This window comes from Cordyceps militaris (assembly GCF_000225605.1).
Source record: "Cordyceps militaris CM01 unplaced genomic scaffold CCM_S00003, whole genome shotgun sequence".
Classification (NCBI taxonomy): domain Eukaryota; kingdom Fungi; phylum Ascomycota; class Sordariomycetes; order Hypocreales; family Cordycipitaceae; genus Cordyceps; species Cordyceps militaris.
The window spans coordinates 1983809-2010745 of NW_006271971.1; the positions used below are offsets into that span (position 1 = coordinate 1983809).

Below are 26937 nucleotides of genomic sequence, written 5' to 3' on the forward strand. Positions count from 1 at the left end.
GTCTTATGCCGAATAGTGGTACTTGTCCATAATTTCCCTTAGCTTATCCAGTGGCAGCGCCTCGATGCAATGTCCTCGGTTGCCAACCATGGTCTCAGCCATGCAGAGCGCATTGTAAATAGCCTCCTCGGTTGCATCCGCCGTCGCCTCGAATAGAGCATTGATGGTCTGGTCGTCGACAGTCTCGATGCTACGCGAGGCCAGCCTGAAGGGGTCAACCTTGCGCACGTTGGAGTTGACTGTCTGCACAGGTATCTCGTTGGCTGTGGAAAACGCCAGGAAAATGTCACCAGACGGGTTATGGCCGTATCCTCCTACCCGGGCAAGGCCGACAGTAGCCCGCTTTGCGAGGCGCTGAAGCTGGGTCGGGTGCAGCGGCGCATCTGTCGCAGGGATGATGATGATGGAGCCGTCCTTTGTTTCCTTGGACTCGTCGGCCTCGTTTCGGGGTATTTCCGTCTTGGCTGCGGCGGCCTTTTTGGCCGCCTCGTCGGCTATAATCCGTCCTACGGGAACACCCGAAATACGGAGATGATGCTGGCGGCCGTAGTTGGCTTGTACCAGCGCCGCAACCGTGTACGTCTTGCCCTCGGTGGCGGCGGGGATGACACGGCTGCTGGTACCAGTACCGCCTTTGAAGCCTTGGCAAATCATTCCGGTACCGCCACCTGTGTTTCCTTCTTGCACCGGGTCGCTGCTGGCCTTCTCCAAGCCCTGGACGATGTGCTCAGGCGTCACGGCGAAGACGCCCAAGTCGTTGAGGTAGCCATCAAACGTCTCGCCGACAACGGGCAGCAAAAACCAGCCGACCTCGCCATCCTCTCCAGTATGTTCTTGGAGTGCATGCTGGTAGATGCCAGTGTATGCCGGGCCGACGGCGAAGCTGTTGGTGAGAATAATGGGCGAATGCAGGAGACCCGTTTCCTCGATCCAATGCGAGCCCGTCATCTCTCCAGAGCCATTGAAACGGAATAGGCCTGCATGGCAAGCCTTGTGAAACCATTCATCCCGCGGAATGATGGTGGTCACGCCCGTATTCACATTTCCGTCGTCGGAGTGGATGGATTGTGTATGAACACGAACGCCAGGCACATCCGTGATTCCATTCTTGGGTCCGGGAGGCCACGAGCCCAAGAAGACGGAGGGTACGACGTCACGAAGCCGCGCTCTCGGGCTTGTCGAATGAGAAACGGACATGATGAGATGGTTGAAGTTTGGACGTTCTGTCGGACGTTTTCTCAGACGCACTTGGTCGACAAAGTATGCAGTCCCAATGAGCCCTTTATAGCCCGAGAGTTGGCGAGAAACATGGCGGATGGCGGCTTCAACTGGCGCCTCCGCACGTTGAGTTTGTGCCTAGTGCTACTTAGCCTAGTTCATCGTTTCCAGTTGGATGAGTCACCCCGACAAGGTTATATTGATTCGTCAGAATGACCCAATACTGGCTTTCTGGTTGTTATACGCTGACTTCTCGTTTCGTCTATAGAGGATTAGCGGTAACCCCGCAATGGGACGGCATTTGAGTCACGATGGCATCTCCGGGATTGTCACATTTAGGTTAGGAGCTACGTCATACACGATGGATATTATATCGGAGAAATAACGGCGAAGGAAACATTCGCTCCCATCAAACTAGAACATATACAAAGCAGCACCAAAGACGCTGGCAAGGGCCACTGTCGAGACATGAATCATGCCAGCCGAGTTCTTCTTATCGTCTTTGCCGTTCTTCTTGTCGTCCTGACCGCTCTTGCTGTCGTCGGAGCTACCGTCACTGGCTAATTCGCCGCCGAAAGTCGCATTGCCAGGACTGACTGCCCTTGCGAGCTTGCTGGCGCGGCCTTTGTAGTTTTCCAGAGTTTGGTTTGCGCTGGGGTTGACAATGCCCACCATGCCCGAGGCGCAGTCATTTCCTTGTGCAGAATAAAACGCTATCGTCTCGCTATTGTTGACCTGGACGCGGAAGACTTTGCCCTATACATGGTGTGAATGTTAGCATCAAGGTCCGCATCGCCGCCGTGCATGGGATGAACCATGGCTGAAACGTACGCTGGAGCCAGCGACACTGCCAGAGAAGAAGCCGCTTCCTAGCTGGAGAGGGGAGCAGGGGAAGTCGTAGTCACCAGCGACGACGCTGTGCTGGGAACCTTCAAAGTGAAACTCGAGAATGTCGCCCTTTTCGGCGGTAGTCGAGTCGGGATCGAAGCGGTTGTCGTTTTTGGCGGTAATCTTGACAGTCTTGGCGTTGGCGAGCGCCAGGAAGGCGACGGCGGCAAAGATGGACTTGAAGGAGGGCATTGTGATATGCCTGGGAGGGGATACTCGCGAGATGAAGAACCTTGCTTGGGGGGAGAAGCTTGGGTATTGTAAGAGAAACAACGTTTTGCACTGGCAGGAAAGGAGAGATCTGTCAAGTCTGCCTCGTCCGGGAACAAGGCTCGCTTGCACGCCTGACAGCCGTATATGTGCTCATTATGACCTTTCAGGTTGCATAAGCGGGAGCAGCGAGCAGCAGCCTTGTTTTCCTGTGGTACAGGGATGGGAGATTATGACGTCTCAAAGGCAGGTCGCCAAGCTGCGCCTCAAAGCTATCATGCTGTGCTGATATAATCACTTTATTGTGTTACGGAGAACCAGTATTAACTAATTGAAAGCAGCCTGGCAACTATTTAACCGCCCTGGATTTTAAGTTGTCGCCATTTGTGCGGCTCGTTCTTTGTTGATCTTTTTCCCCTTCAAAATACGGCAGGCATTCATGCCCAATCCAACCTTGCGCGTCAGGCTGTGCGTTGTAATGGTGGGCATCGCAAAGGCCTGCCAGTGATCCCTGCAAATAGTGAAGCAATAATATGAGACAGCAAGGGATACGGAGTCGATGTAGTCAGCCGATCCCATCATCAGTGAATCATCATGCATCACGATTCAGCAGTCACACGCTGTATTCTGACACCGTAAGTAATGCCAATACGCAACCTCCTGCGTTGGACAAAGAATATCAACATAATTGTCGAATTCTACATCAAGCATCGTTCACTACAAAATGTACACGTAGCTTTCTCGTCAATACCAATCAGGCGCAGTGCCTTTGCGACAAGCGCCACAGAGAGGGCCGGCTCTCACATAAATGCACCAATGAATGCATTGCCTCGCAGAATTATCCACAAACAACATAATATAGACGAAACAAACAAACTTCTCGATATAGCGATACTAGTCGCTTCAGTGTGGCCCGACCGTACCACAATCTCCGACGACATTGTTGGTGCAGGCATTGTAGATGCCATCTCATGTGAGACGTGGCAGACCAGGGAGATCCCCCTAGTACTTCATGCAACGGCACCGTAGGAAGCCATGGAGTCCCTATTATATTCTATCAAGTACTATTAAGCGACAGCTATAATTAATTCCCCGACCGCCGGGGGTGGCAAACAACGAAATTGGCGCGATAGCCGAGAGCACGCCGGCTGTCGCAGAGTTGGCCGAAAGGCAATGACTGACTCGGCATGAAGCAACTCTAACTTTTTCCACATGCAATGGTGGCAACAAACGAATAAAAAGTTGCTTGGCAGCGGCCAAACTCGTATTCAGCCGTGGAAATGGCAAGAAAAAAAAAATGCCTTTCGGGGCAAGATAAGCCGACGGCATGTGCTAACCTGTACATGGAGATGACCTCGATCCGAACACAATGGCGGCTCCGAAAAGTATAGTCAGCACTGTCCTCGGTATGAAAAGCCATGTTTGCCGTGCCAAGTACGGAGCATCTGGTCAAAAAAGAAAATCCACTGCACAGTCTAATGCGCCTTCGCTATGACATGCCTTTGGCCTATAAAAGCAATAGCTCGTCCACAATGGCAGAACAGCGCCGCCGTGCTATCCGACTTGTGGCTAGTTTCCTCCGGTTTTTGCTTGAAGCTGAGATGGAGACTGCCTGATGAGGCTTGGCAAGCTACAACAAGCTCCAAGTTAATAATAGCTACTGGAGACAACGGCCCTCTTTCTCCAGCCGGAAGGCTCCTTCATCTTTCCGGAGAACGCTGGCTGAGGTGCCTAGTTAGTTGGTGATTCCGACGAGACTCATCGTGGGGCGGGTTCAAGAATGTCACAATATGGGGGGGACGGGTCGTCTTTGTAGTGCTTTGTACGGAACTACCAGCCACTAGAGCAAGCCTTGTCCAGGTCCGTCGAGCACTAACTTGCCGTTAGTTGGCCATCCGTGGCGTGTGGTGCTAACTATTTAATTCGGCGAGACCCTAAAATAGTAGTCCTCTGCAGATGAAGAGCAGGCTACGCGTCCTGGCCGCCAAAGTTTCAAGTCCCTACGTCGAGATGGACCAACTTCTGATCAGGTTCCAGGAGTATTTTTAAGTTGAGACAGAAAACGAATGACACTAGTTTTATATGTCACGCACCGTCGAAGTGCTTACTCCAGGTCGTCCGTCCACCCCATCAAGAGATAGAGTTGCGCCACATTTGAGCCCATGTTCGTATGGTCATTGTCTCCTCTTCCAGCTGCCGCCACAGTCATCGTTCTATTAATCGAGTTCCGCCAATTCTTACCGGGGTTCGACCGGTTCCAACTAGCTCTATCGCTAAGCATGCCTAATTGGAGAGGTAGGGCTAAGATCGGGGGAGAGATCGATTGTGCTCATCCATCCATCACGTCCAACAAGGAACGGCGCTTTCCACCGCGTCCGTGATGAATTTTATCCAAAGACGAGACTTGTATAAAACGTGTCCACGTTGTGTGCTAGCTGCCGCCCTCTCCGCTAGCACTCTCCTTGCGCCATGACTAGCCATTGGTCATGATCTCGTAATAGAGAGAGCGCTGGCGAATGAAGTTGCTATCCGGCAATTGACTCGTCATGCTGAACAGGGAGCTGATACAGCCGATAGCCATCATGGCAGTCTCGTGCTTTGTTCTCTCCATTGCGCGTTTCTAACCATGTCCCGGTTCGATGCCCGAAGCCATGAGCAAGTGATGGGAAGATGGATAGCCGTGAAGCGTGTTTGGATCCACGACGAGGCGGGCTTGGCTCCATCCTCGAAGGCACCGTTGAAACAGTAGGCAATGTAACAAGACGAGGCTGGCCGATCCGCACGTCCGTTCAGGCCCTTGTGTATCATCCCAGGGCAAACCGCATGTGTGCCTGCTCCATCGACTTGCTGCGTGGCTCCAGCCAGGCCCCAGTCGCTCAACTCCACACACCCACTGGCGATGTTGCTGGCTTGCTGGCTTGCTGGCTTGTGATGCCAACGTCTCGGCGTTGCTAGCCTACTGTACCAGTTAGTACTCCCTCCCCACCTCACGTACGGAACTCTACAGGACGGCTGGAGGGAGCACAGCAGCTCAAGTCATCGTACCGCGGCCGAGATGAGATTCATCGGCCAGTCAAAGCACGTGTGAAGGGCAGCCGTTGATGGGAAAGTCGTCACCGTCTCCGCCGCCACTTCATGCTTCCCCTCGGTGGCTTGGAAGCCAACCAACGCACAGTGGTGAATTTGGTGCTGGTCTTGATGCAGGTCAATTCTCTTTTTTTTTGATCGGCCCAGCAGACGGCCAGTAAGGAGTCCAAGAACGACCAAGAAAGCCGAGGCGCGCGGCTGAATGGCCCGCACAACCAGAACCAGAGGGAGAGGCCCTGCCCTTGTACCTCCTTGCCACTTGGATGATGCCTGTCAGCGTCCCCTTGCTCGATAACCCCTGTAATTGTGTCATGGCTGCGATGTTCCTCAATTGTCCGACCTGGGCCGTCGCATGTTGGGGGTCTTGGCTGTGTCCTGTCAGGCAGCACAGCAGCCTTTTCTTCGTCTTTTAAGGTTTTCCTCTAAGCATGAACCAGCGGGCCGCCGTTGCGCTTCCCGCACGCTATCCTCCTGAGTCGTGCCCTCGGATCATAGAGGCAAAAAAAAAAAAAAAAGTGATCAACTAGTTGGTTACATTGCCGAGTGTGAAGCATCCCAACCGGCAAACTGAATAGACGGGTGTCACGACCATGTTGGATTGCCGACCCATGTCATCACTTTTGCCCCGTCCACTAAGAGTGACGAGAAAAAAAATGCATTCTTATCGGATCCTAAACAGAGTAATTTGTACCAGTTATTAGACAGCTGAGCCGGGTCGTCCGAAGGGCAGCCAAGCAGCTTCGTAGCGTGGTCCACTGCCACCCCGTCCTAGTTAACTGTTAACGTGTCTAGCCCATGACCAACAAACTCGAATCTTTAATTAGCCAAGCTAACCATCTTCACGTCAAACCTCTTTGTACACCATGTTCCCTGTGTGACCCCCGCCGCTGGCAGGTCCGGCCAACGCACTTGTGAGTTCTGACTTACACCCACAACTGCATCCACAAGACTTGGCTCCGCGCATGTCACTCCGGCCCCGTGAGAAGCCTGGCCCGTCTTCCCAAGGCTACATGGCTTGGTTAAAAGGCCCTCTTTCCTCGTTTCCCCTCCCCGGTCCCTGTACCGCCAGAGGACCATTGCCCTTTGGCCTGACCACCATAGAGGCAGGCCCCAGATCGCTTCGGCAACTTGGTGCGGCTGCTTTGTTGGCCATGACCTGGGCAGATAGGCAACAAGAGCAGATGTAACTACTTATAATGGTCGGGCTGTTTATCGTTCCCCCCCCCCCACGCCCAAGTCCGCTTTTATTCTAGCACCACGTTGCTACCAAACCGTTGTTGCTACTGTAACTACCAACCCGCCGCCCACTATCCACCTCTTATTTAGTTGTCCCAAATTTCCCCTCCTTGCCGTGCTTCATGAATCAGGCCGCTTTATATTTAGTAAAATCTCAGCTTTTTTCCCAAAGGAAATGTCTTGGCTGGCTATAATCTTGTCCCTATTGCCGTCAAGATAACCTCTCAATACCGTCCCATTACAGTAGCAGAACCCGGTTGCCTGGTAATGTGACTGTTTTGCGGCAATGACAACCCGTGCTGTGGCGCTTCTGCCCCAGTTGTGCGTCTCGGCGTATAGATGATATGTATAGGGGCCCTTTGGCTCTGGCCAGACTCTGTCTTGCTCGCTCTTTCCACACTATCTTCCATCTTCCTCTTAGCGCTGTCAGTCACCGAGCCCGAGAGGCCAACCCAGACACAGAAGTACCAGCGCCCCCCGCTCATTACCACACAGCTCTTAGGAGCTTCCAAGACGGCTTGGCCTTTCTGCTTTTACTCGTGTTTCTATTGTTGCCACCCTTCGAGCTCATCACCGTTGGCCGCCGCCTGCAAGCTTGTTCCCATGCGTCGTCTCTAACACACAACTTGACTCGGGTCCTCCTCTCGGCCAACCTTCTTTTTCGGGCGACCTCGAACTAACCTTCCTTCATCCTAAAAAGAGGCCGACCCTATGATTTTACCGCGACTAACAACCCTGCTTTCCCTTTGTTCGAGCTTTGGACGGGTACAATTATAGCATCAGTCTGGCCAGTTCTTCAATGGCCTGATATTGCGTCGGACCAACGACGACTCTTTCCTCGACACTACCCATCCCAGCTAGGAGCCTATTTTCCTGGCAACGCTTACTATCTCTTGCCATATTGAGCGTTTCCCTCCTCAGGAACGTGGGTGGCCAGTCGTGTTCGTGACATCAGGCGACCTCGAGTGGCTTCCACATAGACACCTCGGACTAAATGTCAACTCCAGCAGTACGTCGTTGGCTCCGGATAACTGCCATGAGCGTACAATATACTTGTTGATCGACTGACCACGAGATACAGCAAAAAGCCAACTTAGCTCGCATCCGAGACAATCAACGGCGCTCCAGAGCAAGAAGGCGAGAGTATTTGCAGGAGCTGGAGCAACGTCTACGCCTCTGCGAGCTGCAAGGAATAGAGGCAACGACAGAAGTCCAGGTGGCAGCGCGACGCGTCGCGGAAGAAAACAGACAGCTGCGGCAACTCCTCAACAAGCATGGGTTTAGCGACGATTACATCGGCCGCTTCCTGCAGGCCGGCATCGCCGGAGGTACAGATCTGAGCCAGGGACAGGCTTTTGCAACTGGCGAGCCTGGCATGGCCGCACACGCGCTTCAGCAAGCAATGATGTCGCGACGACCGGCAAGCCTCGATGCTAATACTAACTTCTCCGTCGCGAGCCAAGTCCTGTCAGACTCTTCCATTTCGAGCACTCCTTCAGTGTCGACTTCCACCCCTTGGGACACAATCCCGGCCGAATCCTCGTACGGCCATAATCCCGGACTGCATCTGCAAGCCGCTGCAATCACAAACCAACCGTCACAACAGCAATACCCTGGGGCTGTGTTTATAGGGAATCATCCTCGGGGACCCGAGGCCTACATGAATCAATCAGCGCAAATGGCTTCGCTTGCATCTGCCCGGAGCATGGCCCAACCGATACAGCAACAGAGTGGGGGGCAAATGCAGTATGATGGCTCTTTCAATACCTACCATGAGGAAAATGACGGTAGTTATGGCGATGGATCTGCTGGTGGATGGACAGGATAGCAATCTCTGTTGCCAGACCTGCTCAGAGATGCAGCCCAACAAAGCCGGCACATATCTGTTCAGACCATGACACCTTTTAATTCGAACACCCACCGCTGCACCATAAGAAATAAAGAAAGTACCACGGTGGCGAATATCGATACTTGCGAAATATACAGTCACATTTGACGCGGACCCCGGAGCCATGTCTGACGCAGCCGAGGTGGACGCGGTGACAGCAAGGTCAGGGCAGCCATCGCATGGGGTGACTCACAGAGGGCGAGACATAATGGTAATACTGCAAAGGTCCGAGGCGAGGATGCATGAATATACCGAGGACATGGTTACTAGTGATGAGAAAGCCCATGCGGTCTCTGGAAAACGCTGCTCATGATACACGTCCGTTGTACATGGTCTCGATAATCTTAATTTGATACGAAAAATTAGAATAGAGAAACTGGTCCCTAGCACAGGGAAAGATACGAAATTTACCTCGCCTGGTTATTCACCAGATCAACCTCTTTGGAACAGGTGCAGAGCAAGCCGTGTGTCACTTGCATCAAACACAACAAACAACACAGAACTTTGGAAAATTATTCATTGCTTTCATGTATCAAACACAACGAAGAATATAGTACTTTTGAGAATTATTCATTGCTTTCATTCGAAGAATACCACGCCCGAGTCCCAATTCGTAACTTCTGTGATGCAATGTGTGTAAAGCATGAAAATAAGTAGTACAACCGCCAACGCCGCCATTGACTCCCAAACAAACGGCTCTAATCCCAAAGAAATACAACAGCAACGAAAAGAAGTCCCCCAATTTTTCTACGCATACCGTCTAGAGGAAGTAGTCTGCCACAGGTTTCTTCGCCGGCATACCGCGGGAGTCCTGGGGAGCTGCTTGGAAAACACGGTAGCGTCTCGCCGGTCCATTGTTTGGCATGTTATGCGTGTCAGACTCCATCATCAAACCACGGCCATTGACGCCGGCGCCGCCGTCACTGCGACCAACGTCGCCGTTGCTTCGCGCAAAGACACCGGTGCCAGACTCGTCCTCGCACAGTTCGAGCACTGCCGCAACATTGCCGCAGCGGTAACAGTAGTTCGGCGCAGACCAGACGGTGACAATAGAGGAATCAAACATTTCCTTAAATCCTTCCATGACAAGCTGATGGGCTCGCGCAATGAGGCTCAAGTCGTTCCTATGATTGAAGACCTTGACAATATCAGCGCCGAATAGGAAACCGGCCCCGCGCGGCGACAAGCCCCATCCGTCAATGTCGTCTGGATCAGACCACAATAAGTCGCACATGGCTCCCTCGTGAGGCACTTCTTGCTTGCGGTCGATAAGGCGGATCTTGTCCACCGAGTCGATAAGCGGACTCAAGCCGCCATGCACACAGAGCACCGCGCCTGCCGGGTTGCCAATACTTCCGTTGCTGGAGCCAGAGGCGCCAGAGCCTGGTGGACCCGTCTTGTCTCCTGTGCCACCACCGCTTCCGCTGCTGGATGAGGCCTGCCCTTGTTGCCGTTGACTGTTGGCCTGGCCCCGCTGACGTGAGAAGCGACTAATAATCGATCCGTTTTGGTCGCAGACCTCAATTTCCGTTTCGTCGTCGATGGGCTCGCCTTGGTTGGAGAGCGTATTCGACGCTCCAAGAACGATGGCACCTAGAGCGAGGTAGTCGAAGACGTCGCAGCAGTATCGCCAGACGTTGGCACTGCCGTATTTTCGCAAGCATTCGTCGTAAAAGCCGTAGACAGTTGTTATTTGGCGCGATTCGTGGTTTCCGCGAATGAGCGTCATGCGGTCAGGGTATCGAACTTTGAGACAAAGCAAAAGAAGGAATGACTCGAGAGAATAGAAGCCACGGTCGACAAAGTCACCCATGAAGAGGTAGTTGGTGTCGGGGACGTCTCCTCCGACGCGGAACAGCTCCATCAGGTCATGAAACTGCCCGTGAATATCGCCACAAATCTAGACGAAAATGAGAATCAGTACACAGTATCTTTCCCCCCAGAATAGTCCAGAGTATTTGCGCACCGTCACTGGGGCAGTCACGGTGACGACATTGCCCTCCTCTATCAACAGCTCTCGGGCTCGGTGGCAAAGCTCTCGGACTTCATTTTCGGGAATCGGCCGGCAAGCGCGTAGTTGCGCAATAGCCCTTGAAGTAGAATTTATTAGCCAACCGACTATTCCGAGTTGTCCTGTCCATGATGAAGTACATACCTGTCGAGATTGCTCATGATAAAGACTCCCTAAGCTGCCGTCGCACGTGGGGACGCACTGGCCGCTTTCCAAGTGCAATATGCTGCTTCGAGCGGTCTCACAGCATATCTTGGAGTTCAAAGCCGAAGAATGTGGGCAAGCGTCGTCGACAGTCAAGGCGGTAATACTTGCGCGCGCTGCGGCTGTGTTTCCGAGAGATTCCAATGGCTGGGCTCGGCGCACAAACCAAGTCTATCTCAGTCGCGATGCTCCATCGCCCCACCAACTTCCGATATACATAGCTCTTTGTCGCACCTTCCCTCTGACCTAGCGTCGGAGACAACATTATCCGTCCCGATCGTCGGAGTCCCCTGTACAGCCAATCAGGAGCGTAGGAATCCAAGGTTGGTCAGGATCACTTCCAGGAAATGATTCGAGCGCTTTTTCGAGTTTGGCCCGGCAGAACCGACGCGCGCCACATTGTCCGACAAAGCTACCAAACTACCCATTGGTGTCGCAATTGGTTTTCCGACGTCGAGGAAAACCAATAGGTCATGATTTTATGATCCAGTACGCTCAATGGATAGCATTGCTCCGCCCTGCCTACGTCGCTGACCTGCGTTCGATAGCCTCCTAATCTCCTCCATTGATCGATTGACCGCAACGAAACACCGAAATCACAATGCCGCCGCACCTTCACCCTAGGTCTCGAATGACCTCGTCACTCTTTGCCACAACACTCATCGCCAGCTTCTTTGTTGTTGGGCTGCCGCATCTACTACCCTGTCCCGTCCCCCGAGCGCGATACGCTGATGGCGAAGTCGTGGTGGACGAGAATGGTCGTAAGAGGATATGGAGGCGAAAGGACTCGCCGCAAATCACAGATGGACTGGCAGATTTCAACCAAAACTCGACCGATAACGTGACGCCACGATCAAGTCAATCACAAAGAGAATGTCCTATTCCCAAACCCGGGGGACTGCTAGGGGAATGGCTCGGCTTCCACAATACCAACGATGGATCTCGAAGGGCCGTCAGGTGACAGCTGCCATGACGAAAGCAAAAGGATAAAAAACCACAATATAGAATACTTGTACAATATACCCGGGTGGCGGCGCCTCTCGGATGCGACCCGCCGACAAGGCCGAACCACAACCAGAACACGAACGAATCAATACATATGGTGTCAACAGACCTTGTCAGTTTCACGATTTTCGTGCCGAGAGCACAACATTGAAGTTGCCAAGTGTGAAAGAACGTGAACAAACTAGGAACAGTCTTGTGTGATCCTCACACAGCTAGAGTTGCATTTTGGAAATCCGAACGGGATATGAGGCATTGTCGAACACCTCCGGAATGTTCACGAACGAGTAGTTCAGCATGCACGGAAGGTGCCGTGTCAAAACACCCCATGTCAGAGGGAGGCAACCAGGGGCCAGCCAGCACTTTCGGCACATGGCAGAGCCTCACGAAACAGCAATCTAACACTTGATGGGTTCAACGAACTAGCGCATTTCCGGTGGCTTCTTCAGCGTCGAACTAGATGAAGAAAAAAAAAATCCCGCCTCCTGGTGCCAAGCTCAAGAGAGAGACTGGCTTCTACTGCCTCTGCACCGCCAGGACTGGTATTCAGTAGTTGCAGAGTAAGTGCACGGAGCTTTTTTGAGTGGGAACTACATTGACCTCGTCCATTTTTTCCCCCAGCTTTTCAATATCCCCATTTTGAATCTATACATTCGGCATATTACCTGATGGATGACCCAGTCTGATCTGGTGGTCGTGGGCGTCGTCTCTCAAATTCTTACAGATTGAGTACAACTCTAAAAAGCGGTACCACATCGGAGGAAATACATGCGACCATTTATGTCGCATGAGTCTATTTGCAGCCAACCAGCATCCAAAGAGGTCGGGCCAGACAGGTACCGCGCTGGGATGAAACGCGGGGGTCGGGGTATGAAACCTCATGACATTGGCGTAGGATTAGCGAGACGCGAATGCCGCTCTGCGATTCGTCCAGAAGTCATCTGCGACGCCTCAGGGTCCGAAGTGCAGCATAAAATTGCGCGCTAAGGAGGCATTGCCACGCCACGCTTGGCTTCTCACCTTGGTCTCGATGGTGTCAAAAACCTCCCTGCGCCAAGATGACTGAAACTGTCTGCAATGGCCACACAGAGTTCTGCCCCCCATGCTGGGCGAGAACAGCCGTCAGCCTTATCCCAATTTGAGAATGAACCCTGTCCCGCCGTCTGTCCTTGCACAAGGCAGCCGGCCAGGTGATGAGTGGGTTTGCCTCCTCTGGAATTCGATAGATCCGGTCTCAAGGAGGCAATATCGCTCAGCGATTTGAATATGACACCTGATCGAGCGTCATCATTCGTTTCCTCTTCGGGACCTCAGACATCACAGCCTCCCCGGTTTTGTCATCAGGGCACGACCCAAGGGTTGTCCAAGACGCATGACGAGGATCACGGCGCGAGTATATGATCTCCAGACTCCCCATGCCGAACCCAAGAAAGATCTCTCACCTCAACCACGCTGCAATACCATTCTCTACCACTTCATCTCATTCTTTCTTTAAAACACGAGCTGTGCTCTGTTTCTCTTTACTTTTCTTAAAAGACCCTTCATCAACAACATTCTCTTAATACTACAGCAGCGCTGTTTTTACTTTCACAACCGTCAAAATGAAGTCATTCTCAGTTCTCCTCTTGACCGCCAGCCTGGTCTCGGCCGCCGCCGTCCCCGGTGCCATCGTTGACCGCTCCACCGGCGTTGGCCATGTTTCTGCTGCTGTCCAAGTCCGCGACACCACCCTCCCCGCTACCAGCCTTCTCTTTGATGACGATGAGGAGGAAGAGGAGGAAGAGTTCTCTGTTGCTCCTATTACTGCCCGCGCCGAGGAGGCTCAACCGGCCCAGAACGGCACTGCTCCGGAGCAGGGCAAGGATGGCAAGAACGGAAAGGGCCAGGAGGGCCAGCAGGGCCAAGAGGGTCAGAAGGGTCAGGAGGGCCAGAACAACGAGAACCAGGGACAGAACCAGAACGGTCAGGAAAAGGGTCAGAACCAGGATCAGAACCAGAACCAGGGCCAGAACCAGAACCAGAACCAGAACCAGAACAACCAGGATCTCATCAACCAGCTTCTGCAGAACGGCAACCTGAACCAGGGTATTCTTAACCCCTGGCTGGTCAGCAACATTGGTCAGCTTGGTCTCGGTGGCCAGTCCATCAACATTGGCAACCTGAACAGCATCTCTCTTGCCCAACAGATTGCCCTCGTCTCTCAGGTCCAGCAGCTGCAGACTCTCCAGCAGCTGCAGCTCATCGGCCAGCCCCAGATCATCACGGTCCTGAACCAGGGCTTCGTCAGCAATGGCGCCACTATCGGTAAGCACAGTCCTCTCTTGCGCGTCAATTACTCTTTTTCGGTTACTAATATTGAACTAGCCATCGTTAATTAAGCCGGAACGCGGTATACTTGGGAAAAATCGAGGGGTGGTGTTGAAGCCGCCCCCTCGTTCGCCTTGGGGCAGCGAGAAGTGGACAATTTGTTACGATGACGATTAAATTAGGCAGCTAGGAGTTTTGTAATCATTTTTCAGTTGAATAAAGGGATAAATCATTTTTTCTTCCAACTAAGCTCTCAGCCTCAATAATGCTCATGTCCCTCCTTCCTTTGCCGATCGATTTGAATCATGACAAATGTTGCAGAAAACCTGCGAGTGTACCATGTTCTCGAGCATATAGCATACGGCAAGGTAAATACTTGTATCGAATTTTCGTAAAATGGCGGAAGACTGCCGACTACCGGTACGCAGTTATTGACTTGCGTCATAGCTAGTTGTCCGTTCACTGGGAGCCAGATAACCAAAGCACGATGTTTCTTGAGTTCGTTGATAAAGTGTGCAATGGAGTCACTTGCCTTGAAAATAGGGCCGGCATTTTTTCTCCCACAGTAATATGCTTAATCAAGGCATCGGCCTATATGCCGGAACGAACTGAGCCCTGCCCACCAGTTGTGCCCGGTCAGCCACTCCCACGCGCTGCCTGATTAGAGATGAGACGCCGAATCGAAACTCAAATACTTCTTCCTTGGGAAGCTTCCGGTAGGCTAGCGAGGACTTCTGAGACGAACATTCGGAGTCGTGCTTTTCTTCATCTGAAACACGCCCAGAATCCGAGACGCGCACCTTGACAGCCGTGTCGCAGCTGCATCCCAACCCCCCACCAGGCACCGCCGTCATCCATCGCCAGCTAGATTCCCATGACCCAATCACGTATCCTTGAGTGCTTTATTGCGTCACTTGAGATGGATGGAGACGAGCACCACTTCAGATGTGAATATTGCCCGTCGGCAGTCGCTAGTTCCACCGTCCATACTTGCTCACCGTGATGGCGCCCACAAGGCACAGCAACACTTCTTCGGACTCGACCTGGTTCCAGTTCATGAGGCGGGCTCACTACCAACAATTTCTTTTGCTCTCTCGGATCGGATGACTTTTTCCTTTTTTCTCTTACCGTGAATTTGTCAAAGTTGTAACGAATGCGCCATATACACAGACGGCTGCGCTGTTAGTCCGGGCACCTAAAGCGCAGATCAGACACAGTCGTACTCGGGACTTAAGCAAGCCACGGCTTTCGTCCTATCAAGAGCTCGGCGCCCTCCCTAGCTGAGCCCAAGGCAGGTTCAGTAGACTTGGCATTGCAGGCAAGTTGCTGTGGCGCCGCGCGTGCCAATGGGTTGCTTGGTTTTTTTGTAGCCAAGACAACATGAGCCCTTCATATCGGTTCACACCTTATCCGAATTAAGATTTCCGGGGTAGAAACTCTCCTGATACATGTTGGGCAGGTTCCATTTTGACTTTACTGTACAGTCTGGTGGGGAGAGCGGCCATCGGATGGAGGCTGTACCGTGAAGTGGCATGGGAAGCGAGATGTCGTTCTTGGCAAACAGATGCGTCAATGTCTATAAAGGCAGTTGGGTTCCGTGTTGCCTGGTACGATTCTTTTGACATCACAAGCAGATCAACAACTTTCACTTCGCCTTCTTACATTCACTTATTAGAGGTAAGACCAGAGCTCAACAGGAATAGCCGCGCAAGACATATATACTTGATACTAATCCCTCGATAGCTGTGCTCAACTTCCATTACACTCCTTCTCTTTAATACTTTGAACTTGCGGGCTGTGCTCCTTGGTTTCACTTTCCTTTTCTTCGCCTTTTACAAGACATTTCCATCTTTTCACCCACCACCACCTTTCTTTTTCTCAAAATCGACAAGATGAAGTTCTCCACCCTCATTGCTGCTGCCTTTGGCGCCGTCGCCGCTGCCGCGCCTGCTCCCGCGCCTGCTCCCGCTACCCTCGAGGAGCGCCGGTCCTTCGACTTTGGCCAGCTCAACAACCTCGTGTTCAGACAGTCCGACTTCAACTACCTTCTCAACATCAACTCCCTGGATCTTGGTCTCTTCCAGCAGCTCGGCCGCAACAACAACCTCGACCTCCTCCTCTTCCAGGACATCTTCAACGTCAACAGCTTCAACCTCAACTCGCTCCTCCAGTTCCAGCAGCTCCAGACCCTTCTGGCTGTTGCTGGCACCGGTGTTCTCAACGGCTTTGACCTGGGCGGCCTGGGTCTCGGCAACCTCAACCTCGGCCTGGTCAACGGCATCGGCGGCGTTGACCTGCGCCAATTCGTCAGCTCGTCCTCGATCCCCCAGATTGAGAGCATTGCTAGCGGGGGTACGTGAACTACTCTATCTTGCCAAACAATTTTCAGGCGCTAATTTGGCTTTTTTTTAGTTTCCACCACCATCATTGGTTAAGCGATTCCGATGGTTGCGGCCAGGACAAGGTGATGACGGGTGGTCAAGCCACCAACAACAGGAGGCATTTTAGGTTCTAGTCATTTTCGCTCTTCATGTCTTCTGTTTAGCTCATTAATGAAAACTTGTATTTTCTGGACTTTTTTTCCCTGATGATCAAGGACGCGACCGTCAGCACCATACTCACTTAACTCCGGTAACTAATTAGCAGGGCAGCCTCGAAGGACTGGAGCAGACAGGCATGTGCTCTATCTACATGGGCAATAAATATAACCGTATGTCGTTGTCCGTTTTCATCATCAAAATGAATCCATCAGTTTTAGGCTGGGAGACGGCATCTGCCACGTACAACTTATACATATAGATGGCTTATCGGTAGTACAAGGTCGAACCATTTCGCTGCTGTGCTGCGGAGATGTTTGCCTCCCTCGGCCTCGACGACAGCTACAGTGGTGTACCAACGCCGGTTATGACTCGTCACCAGTATCGCCAAAAATACTGACGAGGCTGTGGCTCTCATCACGTCGCATTGCAGAAGTGGCGCTGGTTGTCAACCTCTGCTGCCACTGAGACGAGGCTCGAGAAAGTTGAGTCGACATCCAGGCTGGTGGCTTGTGTGGCTGGTCCAATACATACATATGTACGCCTCTTCAAGGCAATTTGACTGTACAAGCTCGAGAGGACTTGACATGTCTCGGGCAACAAACACTTGGGGCACGGCATGCGTTGCTGCCCGACAGCGCTCTCGGAGTCTAGTTGGAGAGGGAGGGTTCTGGATAGTCTACGAATTGCTTTTGTCGTATGACGGGTTTATCAAGTCGTGCTTTATTTAGCATCATGTACTCTGATGGATGGATGGGCCATCTCCAGAAAGGTTGTGTTGTCAGCAATGGCAGCCGAAGTGTACCTAGTCAAGTCAAGTACGTATAACTACGAATCAATTCGTACAGATAATAAAAAGAAAGCAAAAGAATGACCCTGGCCAACAAGGGTCAAGATACTCCGCCTCGTTGGTACTAACCAGGTCCCCTGGCGATCCACCACCACCAGTTGACTTTCCCGTGATGCAGGATCCAGTCGGCGGTTTCGCCTCGATTGCGGCTCCAGCAGAATACGGGATGCACAGCACTGCCTCGTCAGTAACTATGTACGATCCCTACTATCCCATAGAGGTACCAGGTAGTTATGTACCTAGTAGTCTGTGCTACTCTGTAGAACCTGGTTCTATTGTTTCTATTTGGGGCGCACATCTTGGCCGCCCTAACTAGACTGTGCTCTCAACCCCTTTGATTAGTCCAACTACCTACATACCTAGTTATTAAGGTACAAAGGGCCAAGAATCCCGAACCCGTCCACTAACCTAGGTAGCATCGTACCTAGCTAGCATCAAGGTGAGGCTCCCTTTTTAAATCACCAGATACGACGTCGACTTTTTGGTCCCCTGGTCCCTTGGATCCAATTTCGTTTTCTCTTCTCATAACTAGCATTTCTCCTCTGATCTTGTTCCTTTTTTTTTTTCTCTTCACCAAGGCATCCTACCTACATACACGTTTCCGTCTCTCCCGAATCAGAAGCAAAAAAAGAACAAAGAAAAAACGTCTGCCATCCTCCGTCTGGTGGTAGGTAGTGTCATCTGTCATCGCGTGCTCACTTGCCCGTAACAAAACTGGGCTGGGGGTTTTTTTCCCCCTTTTGCTACCACTTCCGTGTCCCGGCAGCGACGCGACGACGAAAGCAAAAACATGAACGGCGGCTTTGCGACTGGGCAGCATCAGATTGAGCGAGGAGTTGTTGCGACTGTCGAATAAAAGCTTCAACGCGGGCCCGGGCCCCCCAAGATGCGCAAGTCCAAGGGCGGTGCCGCTGCCGCTGCTGCTGCCGCTATCGAGCACAACCTTCAAGACACCACCACCAGCTACTTTACCTATCGCCCGCTATCCAACCTCCCCACACCGCCTTCGTCATCGAGATCGAGGCAGCACCAGCACCACCATCAGCAGCCTCGCAACACGGGAGCAAGCTATGCCACGGATGACGGCGAGGTCCTGCGCGCCATCTATCGAGGTAAGGCCAATTCACTGCTGGCTCTGCAAATGCCCTCTAGTTACTCACTCGTCTTCTCCACAGGGCCGGCCATTCACCTAGTGAATCTGATTCCGTCGTCGGCATCCCTCGCCTCGGCCTCTGTTCATCTAGTCCAGTACATACTCGGCCGCGCCAACATTCCCCTCGAAACGATTGCCTTGGCCGTCTGCATCCTCGACCGCGTCGACGCCAAGTTTGGTCGCAAATGGCGACTCACGTGCCCTCTGTGTCCCGGCACCGAGCCAACCGCCGCCGCCGCCGCAGCAGCAGCATCTGATGAAACGACCCAGCGCCAAGTCTCTGCGCACGCGAAGCGACACAGCCTGCCCGTCACGCCGCAGCCGACGAGCCGCCACCGCCCGCCCCAGCTGCACATCGACTCGGTCCAGCCCGAAATCATCGTCCTCGCCGCCCTCGTCATCGCCGACAAGTTCACCGACGACGCGGAGCAGTCGACGCAGTCGTACTGCGCCACCTGGGGCCGCGGCCTGTGGTCCCCGGCCCAGCTCAATGCCACCGAGCGCTCCCTCATGGAGAGCCTCGACTATCGCATCATGCCGCTCTGCGACGACGACTGCCTCGCCGACGCCATGGTCGACATGCAGCTCGCCGCCCGGCACCACGGCGGCCGCTGGGATGCCGTCGAGCCGTCGCCACCCCGCAGCGATGACGGCGACGTGGTGTTTGCCGGGCACGACTCAGACCGCCGTGACACGGGCAACTTTGTCGCTGGCCACGCTCGCTCCAAGACGCTGGTGCCCGCCAGCGGTGCCGGCATGACGACCGACTCTGTCGGCCTGGGTCTCAGCTGGACCGCCGCCATTTGAGCTTGTCCTTTCTGTCAGCGCTCGCACCTGTGTTTTTAGTTGCTTTATTTTTATTTTCTTTGCGTGGCGTTCTAGGCATGTTGCAGGTTCTGACTGGTGTGTACCTGCGAAACTATACCCGCCGATGAGCTCTTGACCTCTCTCGGCACAATAAAAATGGTGTCGCATTTGTTCGATATGTTTCCTCTCCTTTTTATGTTTGTTTTTATTTTTTATTTTTAGTCTTTCAGGTGCATGATTTCAACTACTGAGGCGTTTAATCATCAGTTTGAGACTGCAAGGGAGCACTACTACTCTATATAATCACTTGCTTGAGCAGACCATACATTGCATCGCATTTCGCGACCAGGATAGATGAGAAGCCTGATTCAATAAGATTGATTTGATATAATCTCTCCGTGATTACAAGATTGATATAATCTCTCCGCTATCGAGATGCAGTGAAACAACTAAGGACTCAGCCTGCTGAGCACCCACTCATCATTCTCATTTACCCGCTCATACACAAACCGATCATGCAGCCTGCTGTCACGGCCCTGCCAAAACTCGACCCTGGTCGGCACAAGCCGCAGCCCGCCCCAAAACTCCGGCACCGGGATCACATCCTGGCCCTCGAAGCGCCTCTCCGTCTCGGCCACCCAGGCCTCCAGCTGCGCGCGGCCGTCGTCATCGGCACCGTCCCGCGGCGCGGGCACCAACACGGCGCTCTGGCGGCTCGACCACGCGCCGATGCGACTGCCGCGGGCGCGCGTGTCAAAATACGCCTGGCTCTCGGCGCTCGAGAGGCGGGCGGCGGCGCCCTCGACGCGGACCTGGCGCTGCAGCGCCGGCCAGTAGAAGCAGAGCGCCGCGTGCGCGTTGGTCGCGAGGTCCGCCGCCTTGCGCGACGTGCCAAAGTTGGAGTAGAGCACGTAGCCGCCCCGCGCGTCGAGCTCCTTGAGATACACCATCCGCGACGACACCCGCCCCGACGGCAGCTCGGCCGTCGACAGCGTGCACGACTCGGCCGTCGCCGTCGCCGCCCCCGCGCCCTGCGCCCGGATCGCGTCCTGCGCCTCCGAGAACCACCGGTGGAACTGCGGGATCGGAGAGCTGCCGTCGAGGTCTGCGCGGGAGAGCGTCCCCAGCGTGAACTGGGCCGCTTGCGCGCCCTGCGCACCGGAGCCTCCGGGGGCGACTGTGGCGAGGTAAGCTTGGTGCTTCGTGGGGGGACGGGGGCGGCGCTCGTAGCTATCTGGGAGGCATACAGATGAGCTTGTCACCTTGTGGGGGGTGAAGCGCCATTCTGGCAGAAATGGAGAGGGCGCGAGAGAACGATCGAATCATAAACGTAAACGAGGGGTTGGTACTGAAACTCTTTGCAGTCTAGTCGCCACGGATATGCTGCAGAAGAAGGAACTGGTATTGCCTGGCCAGAGTGAAAGAGTCTGGTATGTTGACGTCAGTGAAAGCAGACACCTCTCTGTTGGCGGCTATGTATGGCCCGATCGCTTGCAGGTGGGGGTGGGTCAAACTGGTGAGCGGGAAAATAAGACCACCATCAGATGAATAGACAAGCAAGCTGAATTCAACTCACCAAGTATTTCTATATATGTACACAAACGCTGATATTGCAAACACATCCTCCCATATGCCCTCCGAATTTCATACCACTCCCTGTTCACTGTATAATTCAGAGCCGATACCAATTCCAATTCATAAAGCTCCCAACCTGCCATGACGCCGTTTTTAATCCAAGAAAAAAGAGGTCAAAAACACCACGTAATAAATCATACAGAGCGGTCTGATACACCGGGTTTCACTTTTTACAAAATATCTTGCTGCTATGCAAGGAAAGACGGAAATGGCCGCCCTTTGTGCTTTCCGTGTATTTGTGTCGTCCCATCATCACCGGCGGTTAGCTCACCTGAGGCGGTGCTACATTCGGTATCTGAGGTGTCTTTTGCGGGATTGGGCTGCCTTGGAAACCGGCAGGGTTGCCAGGCTTATGGCCTTGAGGTATGCGCGCGGCAGACTCCTTCTTGAAGTCGACACCCGGATACGCTGCTTGCAGACGGCGGTACAAGTCTTTGATGGCTCTGTCTCTTTCTTCGCGGTCCGTCGCAGGGTCCATCTTGGCATCAGATCCTTCGGGGACCATTGGTTGCGCTCGAGGTCTGAGCGACAGGTTCAGGGGCGGTGCCGTCATGAAGCTGGGAAAAGGCGGTGCTTTCGTTTCGGCTTTACGATCGGCCTGCGCAGCCATGTATGAAAGGTTCGCTTGCAAACGGCGCATACAACTGTAGTAAAATGGGTCAGTATCATGTTCAATACTCCCATCGAGTTCAATCCACTCACTGTACATAATCTTGTTGGAATAGGGATTCCTCTTCTGTTGGCTTTCTTTCCCCTGCATTTCCATTGGCCGCTGATGATTCCTTCTTGAGCTCCGTTTGCGTATGTTGCAGCAGAATGACTTCATATAGCAACTCGTGGTTGATGTCCAGCAGCAATGCGAACCGCTCTTTTTCACGCGATTCGGAAGCCGGACTCAGTGGAGGCGCGTTGAATGGTGCACCTGCGTTGGGTCCTTGGCTGTTGGGGAACGTTGGTGTCTGGGGAGTCGCGATAGTCACAGGCTGTTGCACTTGCTGTGGATGCTGCTGAGCATGTTGGTGCATCTGAGCGCCTTGCTGTGGAGTTCCCTGGGGCAGTTGATGAGGGGAGAATTGTGGCTGCCCGGGGATCTGCCCCAGCATCTGCCCAGCAGGACTATTTTGCGCAACACTTGGTGGTCTTTGTGGAGTCCCAACTTGGCCCATGCCCGGTTGGGGGTGCTGTTGCTGCACTTGCTGGTTTTGGTGCTGCTGGAGCTGTTGATGTTGAGCATGCTGCTGAGCCTGGGGATTCTGAAGCTGTTGGTGTTGCTGGTGATGCGGGTGCGGATGCTGTTGCTGCTGTGCGTGCTGCTGTGCGTGCTGCTGGTGTTGTGCCTGTTGATGCTGTGCCTGTTGCTGCTGAAGGTGTTGTTGCTGCTGTATGCGCTGCTGCATCAGCTGTTGGGCTTGCTGTTGCGTCATTCCTTGTTGGTTCATGGGAAAGCCTTGCATGCCGCCCATCATGTATTGATTTGGCGCGAAATTTTGCTGTACTTGTCCGTACGGCTGCGCGAATTGCGGCTGATAGCCGGCCACTAGTTGGTGAAGGATACACGTTAGAAAAAGATGCGCCTGCCGTTATCATGGGCAGAAAGAAAGCTCACTTTGTCCATTAGCGACCATGTTGGGCATGCCAGGATTCTGCATCATGCCTTGCGAGGCAGCAGCCATCATTTGAGGGTTCGCAGCGGGATTAAATCCCCCCTGAGGAGCCATACCAGCAAATTGTTGTGGATTAAACATCATTTGTGGCTGCTGCTGCTGCTGTTGCTGGTTTGGCTGGCCCCCTGGCTGCTGATTGAACTGGGGCCCAGCATTGCCATAACCAAATTGTCCTTGGAACATGGCGAGTTTCGCAGCCGAGTGCTTTGTTTTTGTCGATGAATGCCGAGGAGAAACTATCGCGCGCGACAAAAAGCGAGGGGAGGGTGACGCCGATCACTGCCCAAGGCTGCGACGCGTCGTGGCTGCAATTGGCGCAAGATGAGCAATTGGCGGCGTGCGAGCCCAGAAAGTGCAAAATCGACTGTCTTCTAGTCTTTGGGAGACTAGAGAAGTTGCCTAGGAAACTAGATGCGCAAGCAGAGTTGGACGCGGCAAAGTGTCTAGTGAGAAGCGAATGTCGGGGCGGGAAGCCTTAGTCAACGGGGGGGCGTGGAAGTTTTGCGCCGGGCGCGTGTTGGTGTCGAGGGGATCACGGAGGGAATCGGCGCGCGACTATCAACGGCGGAAAATAGTCGCCCAGAGGCTGCGAGGTCCGGAAATGGCTGCAGGATTTATTCTCGGCAATGCGCCCGCCGCCCTTGTATCGATGGTCGGCTTGGTGGTGGTGTGTTGAGAGAGCAAGGTCTGGCTGGGCTTTGGCAGAACCGGAAAGCGGAGAAGGTTTTTTGCCGGCGCCTGTGCCCGCGACCGTCGCAGCTACCCGTGACCTCGGCAACAAAATGTGTCTCATGCTGACAGCGCCAAAAATGACAATGTAGCCTCGTGAGCCGAAACTATTCGAGACAGGATCATCAAGTGTCGAACAAGAACTATATTTACCAGGTCCTCATACGTTGGGTGCAGCGGTAACCCGGCGTCGAAGGTTAAGTCGTGCCTGACCCAGTGGGGCAGGCACGCCGCATATGTAAAATCTAGGTAGTGTGCTACCGATGTCAAACTTGGCACGTTAAGTTACGGTCCATACATAATCTATCATGTTACAAAGCATATACACTAAAATGCCACAGCCTGTCTCTCATCGAGTTCAGACTTGTGACTGGTACACTGTTGCGTATTTAGAGGCCCCCTTGACCGCCAAAACGAACTCCTCTGCTACAATCTCCATAGTTCTTTCAGACGGGTGCAGCATATCGTACCTGATTACGGTGAAATATCGGCTGTAAGTCAAGTTCTGATCAATATGCAGAGATATCGCATGTACATACCAGAGAAAACTCGACCTGGACAAGCTAGAATTCTCGCAGTTACCCCCCGCATCGCAAGTCTTGAAAGACGATACGACGTTTTGCGGCGGCGAAAGATACTTACCAGGGTTTTCATGTATATCGTTGAATATCGAATGAGCGTCAAAGACTGTGATGCTTGCGCCGGGCCAGCGACGTTTGACCAGAAGATGGACTGGCGACGTGTTGTCCAGCAACTCATTCACTGCCCGACTGTACTGAAACATCTTTTGCTGATATTCTGTCGTATTGTACTTGGATTTCGTCGGCCAAACCGGGTTGTCTCCTGCACCGCCACTCCCAAAGCTTGCGTAAGTCGGCGCTCTATCCAGTGGCACAGTGTTCATGACAATGAAGCGCCGACCTCCGGTCCTGTAAATGTGGTCAAAAGATCTCCATATGCAGTCCACAAGGTCAGCAAGAATGGTCCCTGGCATATTCCGGTCGTAGAGAAAGCCCTCGACGCCCAAATCGTTGGTACCAATCCACATGGCATACACCGTGTTGTTTGGCTGCCGATCGACATAGAAAGATGGACAGGCCAAATCTGCCTCGAATGCAGGAATCCCATACTCGAGAACAGTCGGTACCTGGCCAGGTATGATGCGTGCTGGCTGCGTTGCCACCTTCTGTGAGCATGTAGAGCCGGCCACTGCATAGTTGTAGTACCGGGCACCTGTCATGCTGGCCACCATTCTGCCCCAAGATATGCCACCATCTGCGGTGATATTATTTGGCGGCATAAGCAGTCCCGGCGGTGGCACCTGGCCGTGCTTGGCTAGATAAATGGCCCTTGATTCATCAGTATCTGTCCCCAAACGTGACGAGGTTGTCCATTGTGCCAGTGCCAGCGCCGGAAGCAAGCGTCATACAGATGGCCGTACTCAACGCCATGCACCTGAAGACGCTGTTCATTTTGAGAGCGGGGAGAAATAAGAGTTACTAAAGCAGCCCGTTTTCTGACGTGATGAAATTGATTAAGACGAGTACTTGACAGCTAAAGTGCACAATACTGGCGAGTCAATGCTTGACCCATGCAAGGTACATGTGTGGTTTATCTTGCAGTCTCGAAATCAACAACGAAATGCACGGATGTAAAATCTAGTCAAACTCGAAACAAAAGGCATTGTTGACGAGTTGGAGGGTTGCACCGTCAATAGCCTATGAGGCCGCTTGGGCGCTAATTGGCAGCGGATGGCAAGCACGGTCAAAGTCCCCGAGCGGCAACTGAGCGTACCTGAGCAGAGAGGACAAAGATCGGACATTGGACATCGGACATCGGAGATGGGGATATATGGGGATAAGTCGTTTTTTTGGCTCCCTCACCCCGTTTAGAAGCTTGCTGTAACTATACAACACTGACGTTTCTGCCACTTGCCGGCGAAGCGCAACGCCATTGTCGTGCAAGACCTCATGCAATCTGAACGCCGGCCTGGCTGGCGTCTGTATGATTTCGTCGCCCACGTAAAAGTTTGTTCTCATGTTGACACTCATTTTCGTCTTTCTCATCTGCGCCGTTGTTAGCTACCGCTTATGAAGAAGATTGAGAGCTGTATGAGACGAGAAGCTTACCACCAGAGTCTGCGTCGTCGTTTCTCGCTGTGAGGTGGGCAAAGCGAGACACTCCCTGGTAAATGATTGCTAGAAGCTGCGCCAAGGCAATCATGAGCGGCATGAATTGGCCCGGATCTCGCAGCGAGTGAACATTGGTGATGTTGTTCCATTTCAGGGTCATTTCAACAAAGACAATGACACCAATATTGGCGGTGATCTCAAAGGCCCGCTCGAGGTTGACGTTCAAATCATCATCGTCCAAGTTGGCTTGCTGGTGGGCATTAGTTAGACGCACGGGCTCTGTAATCCGGCCACGGAATCGTTGTACACAGTAGAATATGTAGTGATAGGCTAATAAAGAGTATCCTGCCCGGGGATGGGTGTCAGCAGTGCGCCGTCGTCGCCACAGGCGTGATGCTGCAACTCACCAGAAATATACACGATGGCCATCATGGTCGCGCCGAGTGCCGTAATGACAGCAAAAACCTTGTTCATGGTCCTAAACCACCCCCAGAGGCTCACCTTGACGAAGAAGAAGACCTTGTCGTCCGGGCAGGGCGAGTGTCCGAGGACGTCCATGCCGTACCACCAGAACCAGACAAAGAGGGCCGACAGGCCGCAAAACTCGACGGCGTAGACGATGCCGAGGACGATGCCCATCTGGCCGATGGAGCGGCAGACGCCGACCTGGGCCAGCAGCAGCGCAATCATGGGCGCGGCCTCGACGGCGAGGATCTGCTTGTTGACGATGAGCTTGACGAGGACGCTGCCGACGGCGAGGATGAAGATGACGACGCTCTCGCCGAGGTAGTCGTCCTGGCGCAGCACCATGCTCAGCAGCGCCGAGAGCTGCACCGCCAGCATCTGGATGTAGATGCCGATGCGGATGCCCAGGCCGTAGAGGTCGGGCTGGCCCGCGACGGGGCAGGTGAAGTCGTTGCGCTGCACCAGCGAGGTGAGCGTTTCGTTGAGCATGGTGACGATTCGTTGTGCGCCCCGCGCTCGCAGGATCTGGGAGGTGACTTGCGCAAAGGAGAAGTAAGAAGAGAAAGATGGCTAAGAGGAAGAATGAAGGGGGGGGGGTGAAGGATGAGGGGCAAGTATTATCACCGCGACACAGGACAAGGAGGGTGTTAGGCGTGCATGACACTGGCGACGAGTCTCATTTCAGCAAATGGGAAACAACGGCCAAGTTCCGCTTTTTGACAAGGCTTGCGGCTGAGACGAGCAGATAGCGATGGCGCCCTTTCAGCCCCTGCATGGGTGCTGACCTCGTGCAACAAGGAACAAGGCAATAGGCAACCTCGCTGGCTGACTTCTAGGCTGACACGGAGCGGTTTCCCTGAACCTGACATGTTCCCTAGGCAGCAGTTCGAGGTCGAGTCAATGGTAGTTGCCAC

The 26937-nt window shown here is 53.3% G+C and overlaps 11 protein-coding genes across 11 annotated transcripts; 5 read left to right on the forward strand and 6 right to left on the reverse strand.

The window, feature by feature from the left end:
* Positions 1 to 3: 3 nt before the first annotated feature.
* CCM_04227 (peptidase family T4 protein) lies at positions 4 to 1197 on the reverse strand (the record flags this gene model as incomplete). Its single annotated transcript, XM_006669375.1, has 1 exon — positions 4 to 1197. The coding sequence occupies one exon, from the start codon at positions 1195 to 1197 to the stop codon at positions 4 to 6; it is 1194 nt and encodes a 397-aa protein (XP_006669438.1).
* Positions 1198 to 1632: 435 nt separating this feature from the next.
* Positions 1633 to 2298, reverse strand: CCM_04228 (Cupredoxin; the record flags this gene model as incomplete). Its single annotated transcript, XM_006669376.1, has 2 exons — positions 1633 to 1974; positions 2050 to 2298. The coding sequence occupies 2 exons, from the start codon at positions 2296 to 2298 to the stop codon at positions 1633 to 1635; spliced, it is 591 nt and encodes a 196-aa protein (XP_006669439.1).
* A 5335-nt stretch (positions 2299 to 7633) lies between these two features.
* CCM_04229 (uncharacterized protein) lies at positions 7634 to 8467 on the forward strand (the record flags this gene model as incomplete). Its single annotated transcript, XM_006669377.1, has 2 exons — positions 7634 to 7648; positions 7721 to 8467. 2 exons carry the CDS (start codon positions 7634 to 7636, stop codon positions 8465 to 8467), a joined length of 762 nt encoding a protein of 253 aa, XP_006669440.1.
* Positions 8468 to 9287: 820 nt separating this feature from the next.
* Positions 9288 to 10699, reverse strand: CCM_04230 (serine/threonine protein phosphatase, putative; the record flags this gene model as incomplete). The annotated part of the gene is made up of 3 exons (XM_006669378.1): positions 9288 to 10427; positions 10494 to 10617; positions 10683 to 10699. The coding sequence occupies 3 exons, from the start codon at positions 10697 to 10699 to the stop codon at positions 9288 to 9290; spliced, it is 1281 nt and encodes a 426-aa protein (XP_006669441.1).
* A 644-nt stretch (positions 10700 to 11343) lies between these two features.
* CCM_04231 (alpha-1,3-mannosyltransferase (Alg3), putative) lies at positions 11344 to 11703 on the forward strand (the record flags this gene model as incomplete). The annotated part of the gene is made up of 1 exon (XM_006669379.1): positions 11344 to 11703. One exon carries the CDS (start codon positions 11344 to 11346, stop codon positions 11701 to 11703), a length of 360 nt encoding a protein of 119 aa, XP_006669442.1.
* Positions 11704 to 13345: 1642 nt separating this feature from the next.
* On the forward strand, positions 13346 to 14122 carry CCM_04232 (uncharacterized protein; the record flags this gene model as incomplete). The annotated part of the gene is made up of 1 exon (XM_006669380.1): positions 13346 to 14122. One exon carries the CDS (start codon positions 13346 to 13348, stop codon positions 14120 to 14122), a length of 777 nt encoding a protein of 258 aa, XP_006669443.1.
* Positions 14123 to 15943: 1821 nt separating this feature from the next.
* CCM_04233 (uncharacterized protein) lies at positions 15944 to 16486 on the forward strand (the record flags this gene model as incomplete). The annotated part of the gene is made up of 2 exons (XM_006669381.1): positions 15944 to 16403; positions 16464 to 16486. The coding sequence occupies 2 exons, from the start codon at positions 15944 to 15946 to the stop codon at positions 16484 to 16486; spliced, it is 483 nt and encodes a 160-aa protein (XP_006669444.1).
* A 1838-nt stretch (positions 16487 to 18324) lies between these two features.
* CCM_04234 (uncharacterized protein) lies at positions 18325 to 19398 on the forward strand (the record flags this gene model as incomplete). The annotated part of the gene is made up of 1 exon (XM_006669382.1): positions 18325 to 19398. One exon carries the CDS (start codon positions 18325 to 18327, stop codon positions 19396 to 19398), a length of 1074 nt encoding a protein of 357 aa, XP_006669445.1.
* Positions 19399 to 19847: 449 nt separating this feature from the next.
* CCM_04235 (pyridoxamine 5'-phosphate oxidase) lies at positions 19848 to 20682 on the reverse strand (the record flags this gene model as incomplete). Its single annotated transcript, XM_006669383.1, has 2 exons — positions 19848 to 20575; positions 20646 to 20682. The coding sequence occupies 2 exons, from the start codon at positions 20680 to 20682 to the stop codon at positions 19848 to 19850; spliced, it is 765 nt and encodes a 254-aa protein (XP_006669446.1).
* Positions 20683 to 21295: 613 nt separating this feature from the next.
* On the reverse strand, positions 21296 to 22880 carry CCM_04236 (uncharacterized protein; the record flags this gene model as incomplete). Its single annotated transcript, XM_006669384.1, has 3 exons — positions 21296 to 21677; positions 21736 to 22570; positions 22640 to 22880. The coding sequence occupies 3 exons, from the start codon at positions 22878 to 22880 to the stop codon at positions 21296 to 21298; spliced, it is 1458 nt and encodes a 485-aa protein (XP_006669447.1).
* A 706-nt stretch (positions 22881 to 23586) lies between these two features.
* On the reverse strand, positions 23587 to 24898 carry CCM_04237 (GDSL lipase/acylhydrolase family protein; the record flags this gene model as incomplete). The annotated part of the gene is made up of 4 exons (XM_006669385.1): positions 23587 to 23683; positions 23755 to 23796; positions 23846 to 24791; positions 24856 to 24898. 4 exons carry the CDS (start codon positions 24896 to 24898, stop codon positions 23587 to 23589), a joined length of 1128 nt encoding a protein of 375 aa, XP_006669448.1.
* Positions 24899 to 26937: the final 2039 nt, after the last annotated feature.